The following is a 17,221-nucleotide window of genomic DNA, read 5'->3' as shown; positions in this document are numbered from 1 at the left end:
GATAATGACTCTCGAAATTCAACTCATTCTTAAGCTTCCAGTTCTGAAAACGTGCTTGGATTAGTAAACATGCAATGTCCAAGCCCTTAATCTCTCTTTTTTCCTTTTTCCTTTTTCACGCTCACTCGAAAAGTCAGTCAAAAGTCTGCCACTACGTCATCCCCAAAGTCACGTGACGCGTCAAGAACACGACATCGCATTTATTTTAATAATCATTAGCTTTTTTTTAGCTTTTACCACTGAGGTAGATACATTCTGTTAGGTGGTTTAGTGGGCTTGCCGAATGCCCAAATAGACTTGAGACGTAACGGTTACCCTTGACAACAGCTGGTGGGCTGGTTATGAATATTAATGAGTCATTGATAACAGCTAACGAAGCACAGCATAATTTTGAAAACGCGCTCACTTGTGTCCGCCGAAAGTATTTATTTTCGTGAAAGGGGTGTGACAGAAGCTTGTAGCGTGAGCTTCAACAAGATTCGAGCTAGTATACGTATGCAGAGATTTGAACTAAAATTGCTACGAAATGTCTTCTGTTTTGTACTTAAAGGTAAGCGATTTGGTTAGGACTTTTCTCTCTTTGCTGTTTTGACTATAATTTAAAATAATTGTGGTAGTAGTTAGAACATGCGATAGGTTTACAATGGCCTAAGAATAATAGGTTTTTTTGACTTTGACAGGGGTCTAACCTCCCTGGACAAGGGAAAAAACGATTGGGAGAATGTATAAAAAGCCAGAGAGTGTTGATGATTGTGAAGCTCAAAAACCTGGAAGGTGTTTTTCATATTCGCTTCATCGACGAGAAGACCAAGCAAAGTGATGTGGAATTTAGGAAGCTCGATGCGACCATGACTCCTGTTTTAGTACACCAAGGTATCGAATACCAAGACGTAGATGAAATTGCTTATCATTTGGAAAAGCATTTTCCTGATCCACCTTTGGAAACGCATGATGTTGAAGCCAATGCGTTGGGCGGCCAAGCCACCCCAATGTCGAGTCTCGCTGGATGGATTAAGAACAAGGACCCTAAACGAGAAGACTTTTTGAGGCAAAAATTTGAGAAGAGTATGGGCGACATCGATCACTCTTTGGGAAAGAGAGAAGGCCCATTCATTTGCGGCGAGGAGCTCAAGTTCCCAGACTGCATTCTATTGCCCAAACTGTACCATGCGAAAGTGGCTGCATTGTACATCAAAAACTATGATTTTACGAAGCCGGACCCCAGGGTTCAGACCAGTAGTGAGACGCCACCGGTGTTTAAAAATATTGGGAACTATTTGAAAGCGGCCATGGGGAATCCAGTATTCTCAGAAACCTGCCCATCTGAAAACGAAATTCAAGAAAAGTGGAGAAATTACAAGAGATAGATTGGTCAAAGACACTAGTAAATCGGAACATCCTTTGTACTAACAACGTAATGTTGACATTGCTTTTATAATCTAGCCACGCAGCCATACTGTTTTATTCAACATGATATGCAAATGTTTAGTTTGAATATTATTTCTAACCTTAACACGTAGACGAGTTTTAATATCTCTGCCCTAAGTCCTAAGATAAAGTTTTTTATCATTACATATGCCTAAATATACAATCGATAATTATTTTACCACCGACGTACTCGTTTCCACCTTATTTTTACCATTAGTATCGTTTCGAAGCTTGTGTTGTTTCGAGTTGATTCACCGAAAGTCAATAAAGCCACGCGAAGCAACACAAAAACGATTGTAAACTTCGGTAGAAAATATGTACGATGTAGTACAAGCCATGTTATTCATGCATTAAAGTAACTTCTAGCTTCTAGCTTCACAAACGTTGTTTATTGTGGTATTATTTTCTCTTAAATGTATTCATTATTCCAGAGTTTTGCTGCTGAAGTCATGGAAGAAAGCAGAGAGTCGAACAAGTGCATGTTTTCTACCTCATAAAACTATTGTTCCATATTATTGTTCGCTTTGTGTTTTATTATTATAAAGATTAGCAGAGACACGTAATTTTCACTATTAGTTTTTGAGTTTTTTTCACATTTCTTTTTATTTTATTCTGTTAGCAAGGGTACAGATATGAGGATAAACTTGACATTTATTCAACTAAATTGTTTTCTCATTCTGCATGTTCCCGTAAAAATACACAAGCTCGTTTGAATTCATTCAAATTTCTCAAGCGTGTCATGTTCCAGTTGATCTAATCTCAGACGTCATTGCTATTCTAAAATCTTTGACTAGTAATTTTAGAACATTCTCTCGTCGCTCACTCCCTCCATTTTCTGGCTGCATACTGAACCATTGCCAATTGATTGTGATTTTTTGTGTGTGTTTTGTCCGTGCTTTTTCGCCATTGGTGCTTTATCATGACTATTTAATTAACGCTAGCTAATAGGTGCTCGGGTGCAAAGGTGCTTTTACGATATGGGTCTTGAGCATATTGAGAGGTAAACGACTAACGCGAGCAAAATAGTTTTAGAGCTGGCATCAAATTACATTATATCGCTGACCAAAGAAGTAGAAGGTCACCTGTTTTTGTGTGTGAATGTTTATGGGAAGTTGTAAATTTAGGATTGATAATATTCTACTTTGATTTTACTACTAATTCGATTTTAAAAGATCTTCAATAACCAAAGGCCTATAATGGATAAGTAAATCTAAATATGCCATGAATCTTGTATATCAAATGCAATATTAACACCAACCAATATTCGCCTCCTATCATTATCCAAATAGTACTGTTTCCAGGATTTTAAAACTTAATGCCACTGCTTTAAGCAAACCTTTGAGATGGAAACAATTCATGCATTTGATCTTGAGATTATAAATGCCATCATTCTAATGTCATGTCATTTATTATTTGTGAATTCTACTTGACAAAAAACCTTTCTACTCTAACTTATCTGTCATCTATCATGCCACAGACACTTTTCTGTTTGACTTGCTCTGTTTTTATCACACTCATGAATTTAAATAATGAAAAAACTATATAAGATTCATGTTATTCTGTTTTGTTTACTTTCGAACTGCATATCTATAACCAATCCAGCGTCTTATTTTACGGATATATGATTTCGATTATTCTCAGCTTTAATTTTAGGCATTTTCTTAAAAAAAACACTCAAAAATCTTAAGCTTTTCTCGGAAATTAAATGAGTGTTCTTTTGAAGATTACTAGTTTATGCTAAAGTAAAAACAATTAAAATAATAAAATCTTCACTACACTTAATAGTAACAAATTTCACCTTGAGATAATGGAAATCTTAATTTGATTTTAACATATTTTAAATATTTTATTTGAAATTCCTTTTGCCTCGAAAAAAAAAAAATCTCGTAAAAATACATGATCAGTATGCTTCGCCGGAGTATTCATATCTATCAGAGGACCCAGGGGTAAAATTCAGAAGACAGAAATTTTTTAGCTCTTTTAATGATTCATTTTAGACGTGATTATTTTGAGTTGACAATGAAATTTTGACAAGTGTACGATGAGACATGTCGATAGTATGTCCAAGAAATTTCCTGCATTGATTCGTGTTTCCAGATCTTTTTCACGGACAGAGGAAGCAATTAACTTCTGTTTTTATATTGAAATACTGTTTAAAATTTTGCTAGTTTTTTTGTTTTTTTGTTTTTTTTTTGTTTTTGTTTTTGTTTTTTTTGTTTTTGTTTTGCTGTATTATTGTATCCGATCGTCGATTGAGTGTTATCAGGTATTTCACTGCTGATTTGGAACCGTTGATTGTTTCTCAAAATAAGCTGCATTTGTAGTACAAATAAAGATCTTATATTGGTGTTTTTAAGATGCTAACTAGAATTCCGCGATTCCAACAACACCGAATTTCATCCAATCGATAAGAACGTCGTCAATAGTGATTATGACAACTTATCGTACCCCGGCGTTCAAATTTTAGAAGTACTAAGTGCTTTTTTTTTTTACTTTTTATATACGTTTTCAGTGCAAAATTATATCAAAACAAAAATAAATCATAGCTGATAGAATCTTTTTAATTTAGATTATCTGGAACTCGTGTGTTACCTCAAAGCCCTGCGAAGCCAAAACAATATTAATATTGCAGAACATTTAAAGGGGAAAAATCTTTCACAAATACCTTTTTTACATGCAATCATCATACTTCTCCAAGGAAGCTTTTTAAGTGAACTCCCTAGATGAGCTCGAATGAGAGCTCTTGGAGTAAACTTAAAGAATTCATATGTTTAAATAATTAAAAAAAAAAAGAAAAAAAGGAAGCTTTCCTACGTGGTTTGGCTTTTTTACATCTCGCGCGCAAAAACAATTTCACTTTGCTATACAAGTGATTATATTTCGTTTTTTTTTTTTGGAAACGGCCTTTACTTACATCGAATTATTTTTATTTTATTTTTTATTAATTTTACTTATAGCCAACTCTTAGGTTATCAATAGCTAGTGGGTTAAAGAAAAGAGACCATAAAACGTATCGCTGAATAATAAGAGATCAAATAAGAGAGGCTAGGAATCTACTACAGGTTTTCCCAATTGCAATAGATCCTATCAACTAAACGGCATGAATAAATGATTTAAACGATTTGAAATTCCCACGTATTGGATCCACAAAGTACTTCAAGTCTCAGATATCTATTGAATATCAATTCCAGAATGTTATTCTATCTAAAAGTCTAGAAAAATGGTTACGCGACAAAATATACGTGGCCGGGGAAAAAAACGTCGAGCCTCTGGGACCAGGGTACCTGCCTGCATGTTCAACGCAAAATAGATTATAGCTGATACGAGACAATTTGCAACGAAGATTTTTTTGCAATTCGCCATTGCTCAAAAAGATGATGCCGTATAAAGCCGGGTCTCTTGCACCGTCAGGTGACGGCAGCCATGTTATATGACAGGAACAATACAATCGTTTTACCAAACGAGTTTTATTGTTCTGCCATCTAACAACAGGCAACCTAAGCTGTATTATGGGCGCCAGCACGTGATGGTGCAAAACCTCTATACATCAGTGCCACGTACAACGATTTTCGGATTCGGCAACACGATTTTTCGCGCAACGCATATCCAAAACGCAGTTGTTCAATACTCTTATAGAATCGAGGCGATATCAACGAACAACATGACGGCTTTGACAGAGGACGACGAGCTCTTGCGCGAGGACTGAGGACGAAGTTGTTACTTATAAAAAACGCTAAACATCTTCCTCTGTAACATGTTGATTTTCGAACGAACGTTGCGCGAAAATTGATTTGCTTATTGCTTTTATTATTTACCATTATTGTCCAATGGGAAACTAAGTTAAGTGTTACTAGTGGTCAGGACATCCACATGGTAGAGTGTTTTTGATGCTAATCTCATCGTGATAACATTGGAAAACGAGGTTTTCACTAAAGATGGCAGTTTATCTGTTGAAACCTATTTCGTCTTAAATATGTTCAAGCTCAAAACTGTCGTTTATTTATTGAAAAAATAAGTTTTTACTTCATTTGCTACCCAATAAAAAAATTGTTTTTAATTGAATAAATTATATTCAATATTCTACATTCTGGTTTTTGCTTGGGCATATGAATGTTATCGCATTTCAGAAAAAAATGTCATTCTCTTGAAAATAAGATTTTTTGTTTGAGTTGTATCCATATTTAGGTACATTTTCTGCTCATGCGCAACCATTAAACGATGAATTGATACTCTAGAGCCCTGAAATGACACGTGGTCTAAAATGGGCAAAACATTACGCCCAAGCTAAAGAAGTCTACTCTTGGGGTGTATGTGACGTCATAGCCGCCATTGGAGTTGACTTTGACAAAACATTTGGTCTTGGTGTCTTGTCATGTCAACCAACATGGCGGCTACGTCTTTTGTCCTTTTATTTTCATGGGAAGGGATGCACTTCACCAACTGGAAAATTATATTCATTCTACTGTGAGAGGTAAGTGAAGAGGCTAGCGAGAGAGCAACAAAGAACTGTCATAGGTTGAGGTTAAGATGAACTCATCATCGCATTAAACGCACATCAACCGTGATTTCCTTTCTGTTTTACTTTTTTCCCATTTAATTATTTATTTAGCTTTTACATTGCATCAAATTAAGGATTAAACAAAATCTAGAAAAATCGAAAAATACCTGTAAAAGGAGAAAACAACCGAGAACTCTAATAGGTGCACGTCCAGGAAACGACAAACCCGTTACCACCGCAGTGAGAGGTGGCGCTTTTAGCGCACATCGACCGTGATTTCCTTTTCTTGTTTAGCTTTTGTCCCATTAAATTATTTATTTAGCTTTTACCTCACATTGAATAAAAGATAATTAAAGTGCCTATCACCCAATATTCAAAGTATTGATTCTACATGGGGTAAGATGTGGAAAAGCCCGAAAAAATTTCATAGTTTGATTGCGGCTTCTTGAAGTTATAAAGGTTTTTCCATGCCATATCATGCTAATGTTGTGACGTATGAGGAGTAATCATTTAATATACAAAACCTTACTGGCACAGATAAATTAAATTTGGAATGCGTCATTGTTTTGCCCATTGCTCTTATAGAAATTATTGCAAGCTATTTTTCACATAGAAGCCGGTGTTTCGAATTACAAGGAACAACAAATAACCATAAATGCCTCCTCATACGTCACAGCATTAGCATATGGCATGGAAAAACCTTCATAACTTCAAGAAGCTGCACTCAAACTATGAATTTTTTTCAGGTTATCCGACATCTTACCTCATGCAGAATCAACACTGTAAATATTGTCAGAAGGGTGATAGGCACTTTAAAGATAAAAAACATAAAACTAGGGAAGTCGAAATTAAAGAACAGAAGAGAACAACAGAGAGCTTTGATAGGTCCGCAGTTAGAGGTAGCGCATTTAGTGCACGTCCACCGTGATTTTCTTTTCTTGTTTAGTTTTTCTAGCATTTAATTATTTATCTAGCTTTTACCTCAGATCGAATTACTGATATAAAATAAAATATGGAAAATACTCATCAAGCTGTATTTTTTTTCTTGCCCCTGCGGAAGTCAAACAATACTGCCGCTTTCATTCGTAAAATTTCCGTCTGTGATATACATCTAGCAGTGAAATAAACTCGATATTATTTTTAACGGTGTACATAACACATGGGTTCACCCTATGGCCTACTTCTTATCTAAATTGGGTTCCCTTTGGTGATGGTTTGCGCACGTTCCATTGACATGGTCGGAGCAGCCCACCGTCAAGCAAATGGGCAGAATAATATTAAATTCTTCTTATTTTCCCTTTTTTGGCAAGTACGTTTGTTTGTCACAACTCAAATAGCACCATTCGTGATTAGACGTCTGTGATTGGTCTATCGGTTGCGCTGGTGGTCAATTGTATTCTTAGACAGCAGGTTTTGAAGGACGTTCTGTGGACTATAAAATCGTAATTTCATCTCCTTGAAATCTATGGAAAGGGGATTTGCGTTTATAAGGATTTAACCACTGCTGAAACGAATCCACGGCTTTTCTTTCTGGTACTCGATAATTTTCTATTACTTTTTGTTCAGGAGTTGAGAAGATACGAAATAATTTCCGAACGCTGGCTAGCGACATAGAACATTCGAGATGGCAAGTTTATCGTACGAATTCGACAAAAACACAGAAAACTGGCAGACAACTAAACGAACTATCCGAGAACGTTGCCAATACATGTTCAAAAATGAATTTCTAAGTGATATTACTTTTGTCGTTGGAAGAACAGGGCGGAAAAAGAGAGTTAAAGCACACAAGTTCTTGTTGGCCATAAGCAGTCCAGTTCTAAACGCCATGTTCTATGGCTCAATTGCGGAGCAAGGGACTGAAATCGAGTTGTCCGACTGCGACTTCGAAACATTCTTAGAACTCTTAAGTTATATCTATTATGACAAGGTTGTTATCAACGAATCCAACGTTCTTGGAATTCTTTACCTAGCAAAGAAATACATTTTGCCATTTTTGGCTGAAAAGTGTGTTGAGTTTCTGGACCGGAACATTGACAGTCAAAACGTCTTTACGCTTCTTTCACAAGCACGACATTACTGTGAACCAAAGCTTGAAGAAAGATGTTGGGAAATTATTGAGCGTGAAACTGCCCAAGCTATCTCATCCGAAGACTTCTTGGATATAGACCACAACACTCTTGTTGCTTTACTGTCCAGGGAAACGCTGACTGTTGAGGAGGTTGATCTGTTTAGGTCGATTAGTAGATGGGCTGAGGAGGAATGCAAGAGGTGTTGTCTTCCGCTTCTTCCAGATAATCTTAGAAACGTGCTTTCTATTGCGTTGAATCTCATTCGCTTTCCAGTTATGACTTTACAGGAATTTACAGAAGATGCTGCAGTCTCTGGCATGCTTAGCCAAGAAGAAACAATCAGTGTGTTTTTATATCACGGCTCTAAGGGCAAAACAAAGGTAGAAAAATTCTCCACTACACCGAGGAATGGAACCCATCGTGTTTACAGGTGCAGAAGGTTTCAGTCACACTCTACAGATTGGGACTGCGACGGAACTAACCTCGATAGCATACGATTCTCAGTAGATCGGGAAATATGTGTTATTGGAGTCGGTTTGTACGGAGTCTCTCATGCAGAGGGCAACAAAGAACCTTTTAAAGTAGATGTAGAACTCTTAGACTCTCACAATGACTCACTTTGTAGCTTCGAAGGGACGTACGTTCTGGACAAATCAGTTCAAATCCATGATATTATGTTTGAAAAACCGGCAATCGTCAATGCCAAAGAGTCGTGCGTCATAAGAGCGTTGATTAAGGGTCCACCATGCCTGGGAGGGAATGATGGAATGAGGAATGTGCTGTGCGAAAGATCAGGAGTGCGTTTCTTGTTTGATGTAGACGAGGCAAGTTTTAACGGAACTACGACATCTGATGGTCAAATTCCTGAAATAATTTTCAAACTACCATGAAGTGGTATTAAGTGGCTTCTTAGCTTGGGCGCAGCGTTATGCTTTCCCATTTTAAACGATGTTTCATTTTCTTGAGAATCCAAAGGTTTCTTTGTTAAGTTATTTACATATTCATGTGACTGTCTTCACATGCGCAACCGTTAAGTGTAAAGAAATGAAGATGATACCAATGCGGCATGAGTTCGAGTCCTGCCGATCTCGATGTCGTATGTGAGTAGAGTTGTTTGCTGGTTCTCTCCTGTGGTTCGAGGGTTTTCCTCCGGGATCTCCGGCTTTCTTAATTCCTCAAAAATCAACTTCTAAATCCTAATTCGATCTTTGGGCTTTAACCTAGTTTGGAGCCTAGCTCTGTTGTGATTGTCCGACGCTGTGATACAACAGGGAAAAGCTTTGTAGATTCAATTGAGCCCAACCTAATTGAAAGAATGGATGACTCATGTGTAGTTCGATGTTTGACATGGTCCTTAGCTAGTTGTTTGAAATTGAAAAGTATGAGGCTCTATTTTTTGCATGAGAGAAGAGAGCTGTATATTCAAGCTTCCTGTTATAAACCGATTAATTTGGAAACGCTTTCGTTTTATGAGAATCAACTTTAAACCCTATCAAACGCTTCATGCCATAGAGTCGCAAAATTTCACGGGCATTTCACATTTCACGGGCATATCAAAAACACAATCCTTTATGCGAAACTTTAATAGTCGCATGTATAGAATGTAGTTCTTGTTTTTTTCCCGTTTTTTTTTTTTCGTGAAATTAAACAAACCGTTTCTTGTCAAAGATATATTTATTAACCAATCAGAAACGTTATTGTTATCTCTCCGTTATCTTATGGTTAGAAAGTCATTTCTGATTGGCCACAATATAACATTCCTGGAATATTTCTAAGTGTGAACACGGTTATTCCATTTGGCAAGATGCAAGGGTGTCTTGCACTAACGACGTCGTTATACAAAAGTTCGAGCTTTGTAAAAGCGTTACCTTGACCAGGACCGTATGCATACAGAGCTGTTGGGAAAAGACATGTTTTTTTCTTTTTTTTTTTTTTTTGTTTTGTTTTTGATCGTTATTTAATCCTAAAAATTACATAACATAACAAAAAGTCGCTCGAATAGACTCCCTGTATTATCTGATAAATGTTTAATAGCTCCTGCAGGAACAGCACATGGTAACGATGTGTTAAAGACATGCCAAAAGCATATGACTGGGAAAATGGCCAAGAGCCATGAATTCATTGTAAAGAGACGTCTTTTAGGGACCGTTCATTATTCAGGGGGGTGGAGGAGAAAATGGGGGGGCTCTCATTTCTTTTTTAGTGGAACAAGAGGGGCCTTCAAAGTTCAAAAGGAGGATTGGGAGGATTAGGAGGATTTTTTAAACGATTGAAGGGGGGGGGGGGGGGTACCCGAAAAACACATTTTCTTCTCCATTTGACAAATCAATGTATATCTTCATCTTTTTGTCGAAAATGTCTATGTATTATCGTAGAATGATTGACTAGCCTTCATTCGTGCAACCATAGAGTCTGCAAATAACTATTATCTTATGAATCTTAATTTTTTTCTAATCACTTCCGGTGGCGCAAGTTTTGCTCCAAAAGCTCGCGCATAGGCTTCTATTAAATGCTGATTATCTCGAAAACAAGCTCGGGACACCAATTTTTCTTTCCAGACTTGGAATCAGCATTAAATTTCAATTCGGAAAATCGAAGTTTAAAAAAAAGTTTAAATCGTTTTCCAAAAGTAGGCAGTCGCCTTAACATATCTTTTTATTCCCTATCAGCTGTTTACGCGGAAACCAGGGTCGAATTACAATTCTCGTGCAGTCTAGGTTTCTGACTTCTACTACCCAAAGCTGGAATTAATGCATTGTTTTCATTCTACATTTTATTGGTTCTCTTCTCTAACTTTCTAAGTGGCCTCGGTTACATTAGTTGCACTGCAAAGCGCTAAAACGCCCCTATCAAACATTCGCCCCGGCAAAATCGCAACAGGAAACTTATGCGAAGGTCTAGGATCCAGCTAAGTCGCACTTGCTGACATATGCCACGTTTGCGCGACCTCATTCAGTTCAGTCAAACAAAGTTTCGGGCCAAAACATTAGATACGAAAATGTAAAACACTTAATTAAGGGGGCTTTTATTTATTAGCCCATGGGGGGTGGGGACGGCAAAATTGTAGGGGCCGGTTATTACGTTATTTTGATAAAGTGATTATGGGTGATCTTCACATATTGAGAGGGTTGAGAACTATCGCAAATATGAAAGTGGGGTTATGCAGTTGTTGCCTCTACCATGGATGGGGTTTGGGTTATGTTGATAAAGCCTCCTTATGATTTTGCAAACTAACCCCCCTCCCCTAATTTTGCAAGGTCAGTTACAAGATTGTGGACAAAAAGAGTCCAAGATAGTAAAGTGGGGCATGGGCCGAGCAGCGAGTAAACGAGTTGGTCTAAAATAGGGGACCCTGATCTTATTGATTTAGCTGGTGGGTACCGGTAAATGCCCCTCCCCTTCATATCACCTGTTAAATCAGCGAATGCACGATACTGAGCGACTTGGGGTCCCGTATAAAAGACATCGACAGTACATCACGCATTTCTGTGTTTTGAATTTTAGTTTGAAAGATATTTGAAGATAATGAAATATCTGAGTTAACTGCAGGGCTGTCAACTCTCCCGGATAAACCGGAGGTCTCCAGATTTTGGACCGTATCTCCCGGTCTCCAGATTAGAGTCTCAAATCTCCCGGATAATCCCCGAAGCTGACCATTTCCTGTGAGACTCGACTTGCACAACCATAACATTCCGATTATTTTGTGTTGTTTGTGTTATTATACAACGCTAACAAAATCAAAACGTTCCTCATAAACTGTTCTTGCAAGCAGGCCATTGTAATAAAAGCGATAATCTGATTGGTCAGAAATAAACCAATCACATCAAATGTTACAAAGCGAAAGATGTCTTTTTGCGCGCTTTTTGACGTGCTGTGACGTCATGCCCTTCCCTATCAATTCTCCAGATTTGAATATCTCGGGGGTTTACAGCTATGGCGTTATATTCCCGACAAAATTCAACATCAGGCTTTCAACATTCTTATGAAGAATTTAGTGTTTCACTTGCAATGCAATATTGTTAGTTGCTTTTCCGACATTGAAGATTTCGATTTCAACTTAGCCGTAATCTCGTCCAACATTCGAGTTCAACGATTGAACATTCGTTAATAGCTTTCCGTGCCTGGACAAAATTCAACATTGCTCTTTTGACATACACCAATTTCAACATTCAACTTTGAGAACGTTATTTTCTAAACCGTATATTAAAATGAACCATTCGGAGTTTCTCGTTCAAGGACCAAGGTTTTAAAGTTTTTAGATACAAACGCATAGTCTTTCCGTCATTGATGGGTTACAATCCAACATTCATGTTCTACCATTGAACTTCACGCACGAGTGCGTTTGACCTATGCCATAGTAAGCCGCTGTACAGTGATGACGTGGGCTCATCACACGTGCTCTAGTGCTGCACGAACTACACATACTGTAGCTTGCAGAGAAGTTGTTAACTTTTCCATGAGTATCAACGAGAAGAGTGTAAATAAAAGTTATTCGTGTATTTATCTTTTCAACCCTAATGGAATATATTTAGGTAATTCGGATCATTACAGTTGGACTTGGACAACCTTGTTTCGCAATTCCTATCAAGATGAAATATGGAATTTAGCTTAGCATCATCTTTCTTTTCAGATAACGCAAAGAATGACTCTAGTCCTTCAAATGCAACTACTAGCATTCCACAAGAACACCGTAGAGTGTTTAACTATCAACCCAGGGTTTCATTCCAGCCATCAAATGTTCGACAATCTAAAAAAGGGAAAGGCAAAACGCAGTCTTGCACCATAAAATTGATGTGCTTGGCTAAAAAAGATGCAGATAAGCCCCCAAGTGCCATCTATGAGAAGACTTCATTATCAAACCTTGGGTTGGGACCAGGTTCTATTTGCCTGGACATCAATAGTCCCAATATTCATGATAGCCTTGTGGAAAGATATCCTCTCCTTGAAGTAGGAGGTGGATATGAGTTGCTACTCTATCAAAGGGGTGGTCTTGAACAAGGCTTCCACAGCATTCCACCACCTTATACCCCTGCTAAGATCAAGGAACTTGCTGGACAGGCTCAGGTCTATGTTAGACCTCTTCAGAGGGACCTTGACAACTTAGACCAGGGAATACAAGACTACAGCACAACAGAAAAGGTATATTATTTATTCTTATAGGCCTAATTTGGAGATTTCTTAGTTTCAATAAGAATAAAGTGATAAAAGTACAGTAACAGGTACTGTGAAACAAGTGTTTAGACCTTGTGTCATTTGTTTTTCCCAATGGATAAGTGATGATAATCGTAATTATTAAAATTGGAATACAGTGGAAGAAGAGCCACTCTGTGGAATCCACTGTTAATTTTTATTATTGTTATCTTTATTATGGTCTTTACTATTATTATCACGGTTATGGCTCTGTGGTACAGGATTACTGTACTATCACTTCTTCACCTTATTTTGGCATTTATTTATAGGAAATACATTATTCACAGATGTAATTTCAGACTAGATGGCTAACATTCTTTTCAATAAAAACCAGATTTCTGGACCTGTAGTGAAGTGCATGCAGTGCGAGAAGGACATTCCAATGCATGAATTCCGAAGCCATGCTGAAGAAATGCACAAGGCTAGAAAGGTATGACATAAAAAAAATTGAACAAAGCCTCTCAAATCTGTCTTTTTTTCCTTGATAAATGCTTTTTAGTAGCTTTTAAGTGGTTAGAAGCATTTTTAAGGAAAAAAAGACAGATAAGAGAGGCTTTCTTTTCTGAAATAACGTCTCTCAAACCTCCAGTGCCCATTACCAGCTCCGTTTGTAAAAGGTCTATTGGTGATCATATAATATTTGCAGTAACTACTTAAACTAAGGGATCACTCAGGAATTAACAGTGGGAAATGGGGATGGAAAGTGGGGAGGGTCATGACTTTTTGAGCCATTAAAAAGGGTGGGCTGTGAAAAAAACAGACAGTTAAAAGGGTAGGGTCACAAATTTTCATTCCTGTTGCAGGAGGTCACATATTCAATGCTCAATTCAAGATCTTCACCTCCCCTCCCCCTGATAAATTTATGACAAGTCCCAATAATTGTTATCAAATGTGTGTTACAGAGATCAAGCAGCCTTGTTATACTTGATGAATTTATTGAGAGGTAAGTTCCAATTATATGCATATGCAGCAATTCCAGTTTATCATTAAAAGTTCCCCCTACTTCTGAGATGTATGGCATCCCATCCCTGCTGAAAAATCAGAGTTCAAATCACAGCTCTCAACTTGACAATTTGGCTTTAAATCAAGTTATCAAGATGAAGAACAGTCTTAGGTGACAAAATTCGCCTTAACATACCAAATATTATTAAATATTATGCACAGTAAGTCAACATAGCAGTTAAAAAAATCTTTGAATATTCAATCCCTAAAAACTCTCTTCAAAACAGTCAAGTAACATTATCATTCTGGACTGTTCATTTATTGTCGGCAGGGAGAGGGTCGGGTCATCAAATATTGGAAGTTCAAGGGAAAAAGGTCAACTGAAAATACAGTACTTTATAAATTGAAGAGGGCGCCTATGATGAAATATTAACTTTTTTTGTGATTTCCTTAAATTTTTGGTGCAAAAAGAAATTGTGATATAATATTTTTTGAAACTGGAAGTATGAAAAGTGATCTGGTTGAATGAAACAAAGTAAGGACTGTGAGGAGTGAAACACAATAATATAGCAAACTAATTAGCCCTTTCTTTTACAAATTTCTAAGAGATGAAGGAAAACAAAGAAAAACATGCTCTGCAAGACAGGAAGTCAATAATTTTAAAGAACTGTTTCCAGAGTGGGAGGAGGCAACTTTGGAAAGATTATTAAGCACTCATGGAACTCCAGATGCAGTGGCCCTTTTGATATCAACTCTGAACAAACCACAAGAAACTGCAACACAAGAACCATCTGACATTCTTGAACCAGATGATACTGAATTGATGAAATCAGCCTTTGCTGATCCTCCTGTAACACTTAAATCATTACTTCGTGAGCTAAGAGGCAACCTAAGTAATGAAAAAGTGAAGCTAAAGGTAGACCAAGAAGATTTGATAAATGATGCAATGGCCTTTTATAAAGATCCTGATTTCAACCCCCGACAGAGATTGAGAGTTATTTTTAATAAGCAGCCAGCTGCAGATACAGGTGGTGTTACCCGTCAGTTTTTTACCCAGCTACTTAATATGATCTCAACTGAGTTCTTCCAAGGCGATGAGTACAAACAACCAGTTTATAATGCTAACATGGTAGCATGTGGTATTATGAAGCTTTGTGGAACAATTGTTGTCCATAGCATTCTCCTTGGTGGCCCTGGATTTCCTATCTTTAGTCCAGGAGTCTATCATTACCTGGCTACTGGTGACATAGATGCAGCTGTAGAGAAGGTGACCATTGAGGACTGCTCTCTTGGTGTAAAGTCTTTCGTTAATATGGTAAGTAGCTGATTTCTTTATCTATCATTTATTGATTTCAGTCCCCAGAGAAAGTGGAAAGTGTTGAGCCATGTTCCTACCTTATGTTCAATTGACCCTATGCAAAAACAGCAAGAGACTGGGAATGAGCACTGCTTACAATCATTGTTTTTGAAAACCTTTTCCATTACAATAAAGAACATGACTGGATTAGTAATTTGTTAGACTTAAGTTTACATATGTCAAATCACTGCATTTGAAATGTCCAAAAACATAAAAACGAGGCTGGTCAGGCCTTGGTTCTCTTTTTCATACAAATCCCTAATTACAAAATTCAGAAACTTTTCACGCATTTGTGCTTGAGCTCTGAATTTTTGCAGATTTACTACTAGGAGCAAATTTTTTCAAATACTTGCTACAATGACTTTATGACTTCTATAGCTTTATTCATAACGTCTATGAAATGCTTTAGAGAAGATTGTATACAAAAGTGAAAAGCCATGCAGCATGACTGCAGTTACGTACAACAAAGCATGGCATGGCCAACCTGAATTTAGAAGACAGTCACAGACGAGGCACGCACTCTTTTTGCAATCAAATACAAGAAATGCTGTACAAAAAAATAATAGCACTCTGTGTTTGTAAATAGTAAATAGGATATATTGTGTATGTTTGTATTTGTATTTTATGTAAGCTTATTCTTTTTAGAAGGAATTCTAAAAAGATCTGTTTTTCTCATTCCTTTTTAAGGTTGCAAGTGCCAGAGATGTTGCTGCAGTAGATAAGGATTCAGTAATTCAGATGTTATCAGAATGTGGAATTACAAAGTGTTTGACAGTAAGTACTGAAGGATACATGTACACTAGTTTTTGAGTTCAGGCGATCAGGGAAATCAAGAGTCAAGGCCTTTTACCTTCATTTTCATAATCATAATCATTGGTTGCTTTATTTTTCACATTTCAAATGCTTAGAACTCTGCATGAATTTATTTATGGCAACACAACTCTCCCAAATTTATAATTTACACAAGAAATTTTTTTTTTTGGAACCGCTAATGATTGTATGTGAGGTTTGTTCATAGTCCCTCCCTCTTTTTTTTTTGTATAGGGTCAATTTCCATAATGTTTTAATCTGCTGAGTCATTTATGGAATATTTTTCTCTGTCTTAATTCTTTCATATTTATTTCACATGTTGATGTTATTTTGTATACTACACTTGACTTATACTGCTGTCTTTGTGTTTCTACAGAATGACAACAAAATCAATGTCATCCATAGTGTTATGGTTCATGATGCCATTAGCAGGCCAAAGATACTACTAGATCAATTTCGAGAGGGTCTTAATACACTGGGTTTTTCCGATCAACTAAAGAAACACCCAGACATATTCAGGCAATTATTTGTACGAGATGATGCCAGTATTACTTATGATGAGTTAGTGCAATGTCTCTGCTTCCCTTCTCTAATGGATGAAGATGAAACTTCTACACATAACTTCTTAAAGGAGTTTCTTCAGAAGGCTAGTAATGAAACTCTGAGTAACTTCTTAACTTTTGCAACAGGAGCTCCATGTTTACCCAACTTTGGGCTTGGAACAATAGAAGTAAAGTTTGAGAGTACTGAATCAATCTTTGCTTCAACATGTTTGCAACACGTGACCTTCCCCAAGCAGTTTCCAGATCAAGCTACCTTTCGCACAGTAATGGATTCAGTGCTTAACACTGTTGCCAAATCATTTACCAATGTGTGATTAGATTCATTTTAAAATATCTATGATATATAATTATTATGATTCTATCT

General features: G+C 37.0%; 2 protein-coding genes and 1 pseudogene across 2 annotated transcripts; all 3 read left to right on the top strand.

Annotated features, from left to right (window-relative positions):
- The first annotated feature begins 250 nt into the window (after positions 1 to 250).
- LOC116296503 (uncharacterized) lies at positions 251 to 1,810 on the top strand. The gene is made up of 2 exons (XM_031704528.2): positions 251 to 550; positions 681 to 1,810. Exons 1-2 carry the CDS (start codon positions 527 to 529, stop codon positions 1,365 to 1,367), a joined length of 711 nt encoding a protein of 236 aa, XP_031560388.1. The 5' UTR covers positions 251 to 526; the 3' UTR covers positions 1,368 to 1,810.
- A 2,512-nt stretch (positions 1,811 to 4,322) lies between these two features.
- Positions 4,323 to 9,687, top strand: LOC116296516 (BTB/POZ domain-containing protein 2 pseudogene; annotated as a pseudogene).
- A 1,385-nt stretch (positions 9,688 to 11,072) lies between these two features.
- On the top strand, positions 11,073 to 17,171 carry LOC148907440 (uncharacterized). The gene is made up of 6 exons (XM_089036871.1): positions 11,073 to 13,134; positions 13,520 to 13,615; positions 14,088 to 14,128; positions 14,734 to 15,442; positions 16,172 to 16,262; positions 16,561 to 17,171. The coding sequence occupies exons 1-6, from the start codon at positions 12,592 to 12,594 to the stop codon at positions 17,169 to 17,171; spliced, it is 2,091 nt and encodes a 696-aa protein (XP_088892997.1). The 5' UTR covers positions 11,073 to 12,591.
- Positions 17,172 to 17,221: the final 50 nt, after the last annotated feature.

The sequence above is a fragment of the Actinia tenebrosa genome, unplaced genomic scaffold (assembly GCF_029948245.1).
Source record: "Actinia tenebrosa isolate PJP-AT-01 unplaced genomic scaffold, QUT_ActTen_1.0 PGA_scaffold4__44_contigs__length_22323623, whole genome shotgun sequence".
NCBI lineage: Eukaryota > Metazoa > Cnidaria > Anthozoa > Actiniaria > Actiniidae > Actinia > Actinia tenebrosa.
This window is presented reverse-complemented; position numbering and strand designations above follow the sequence as displayed.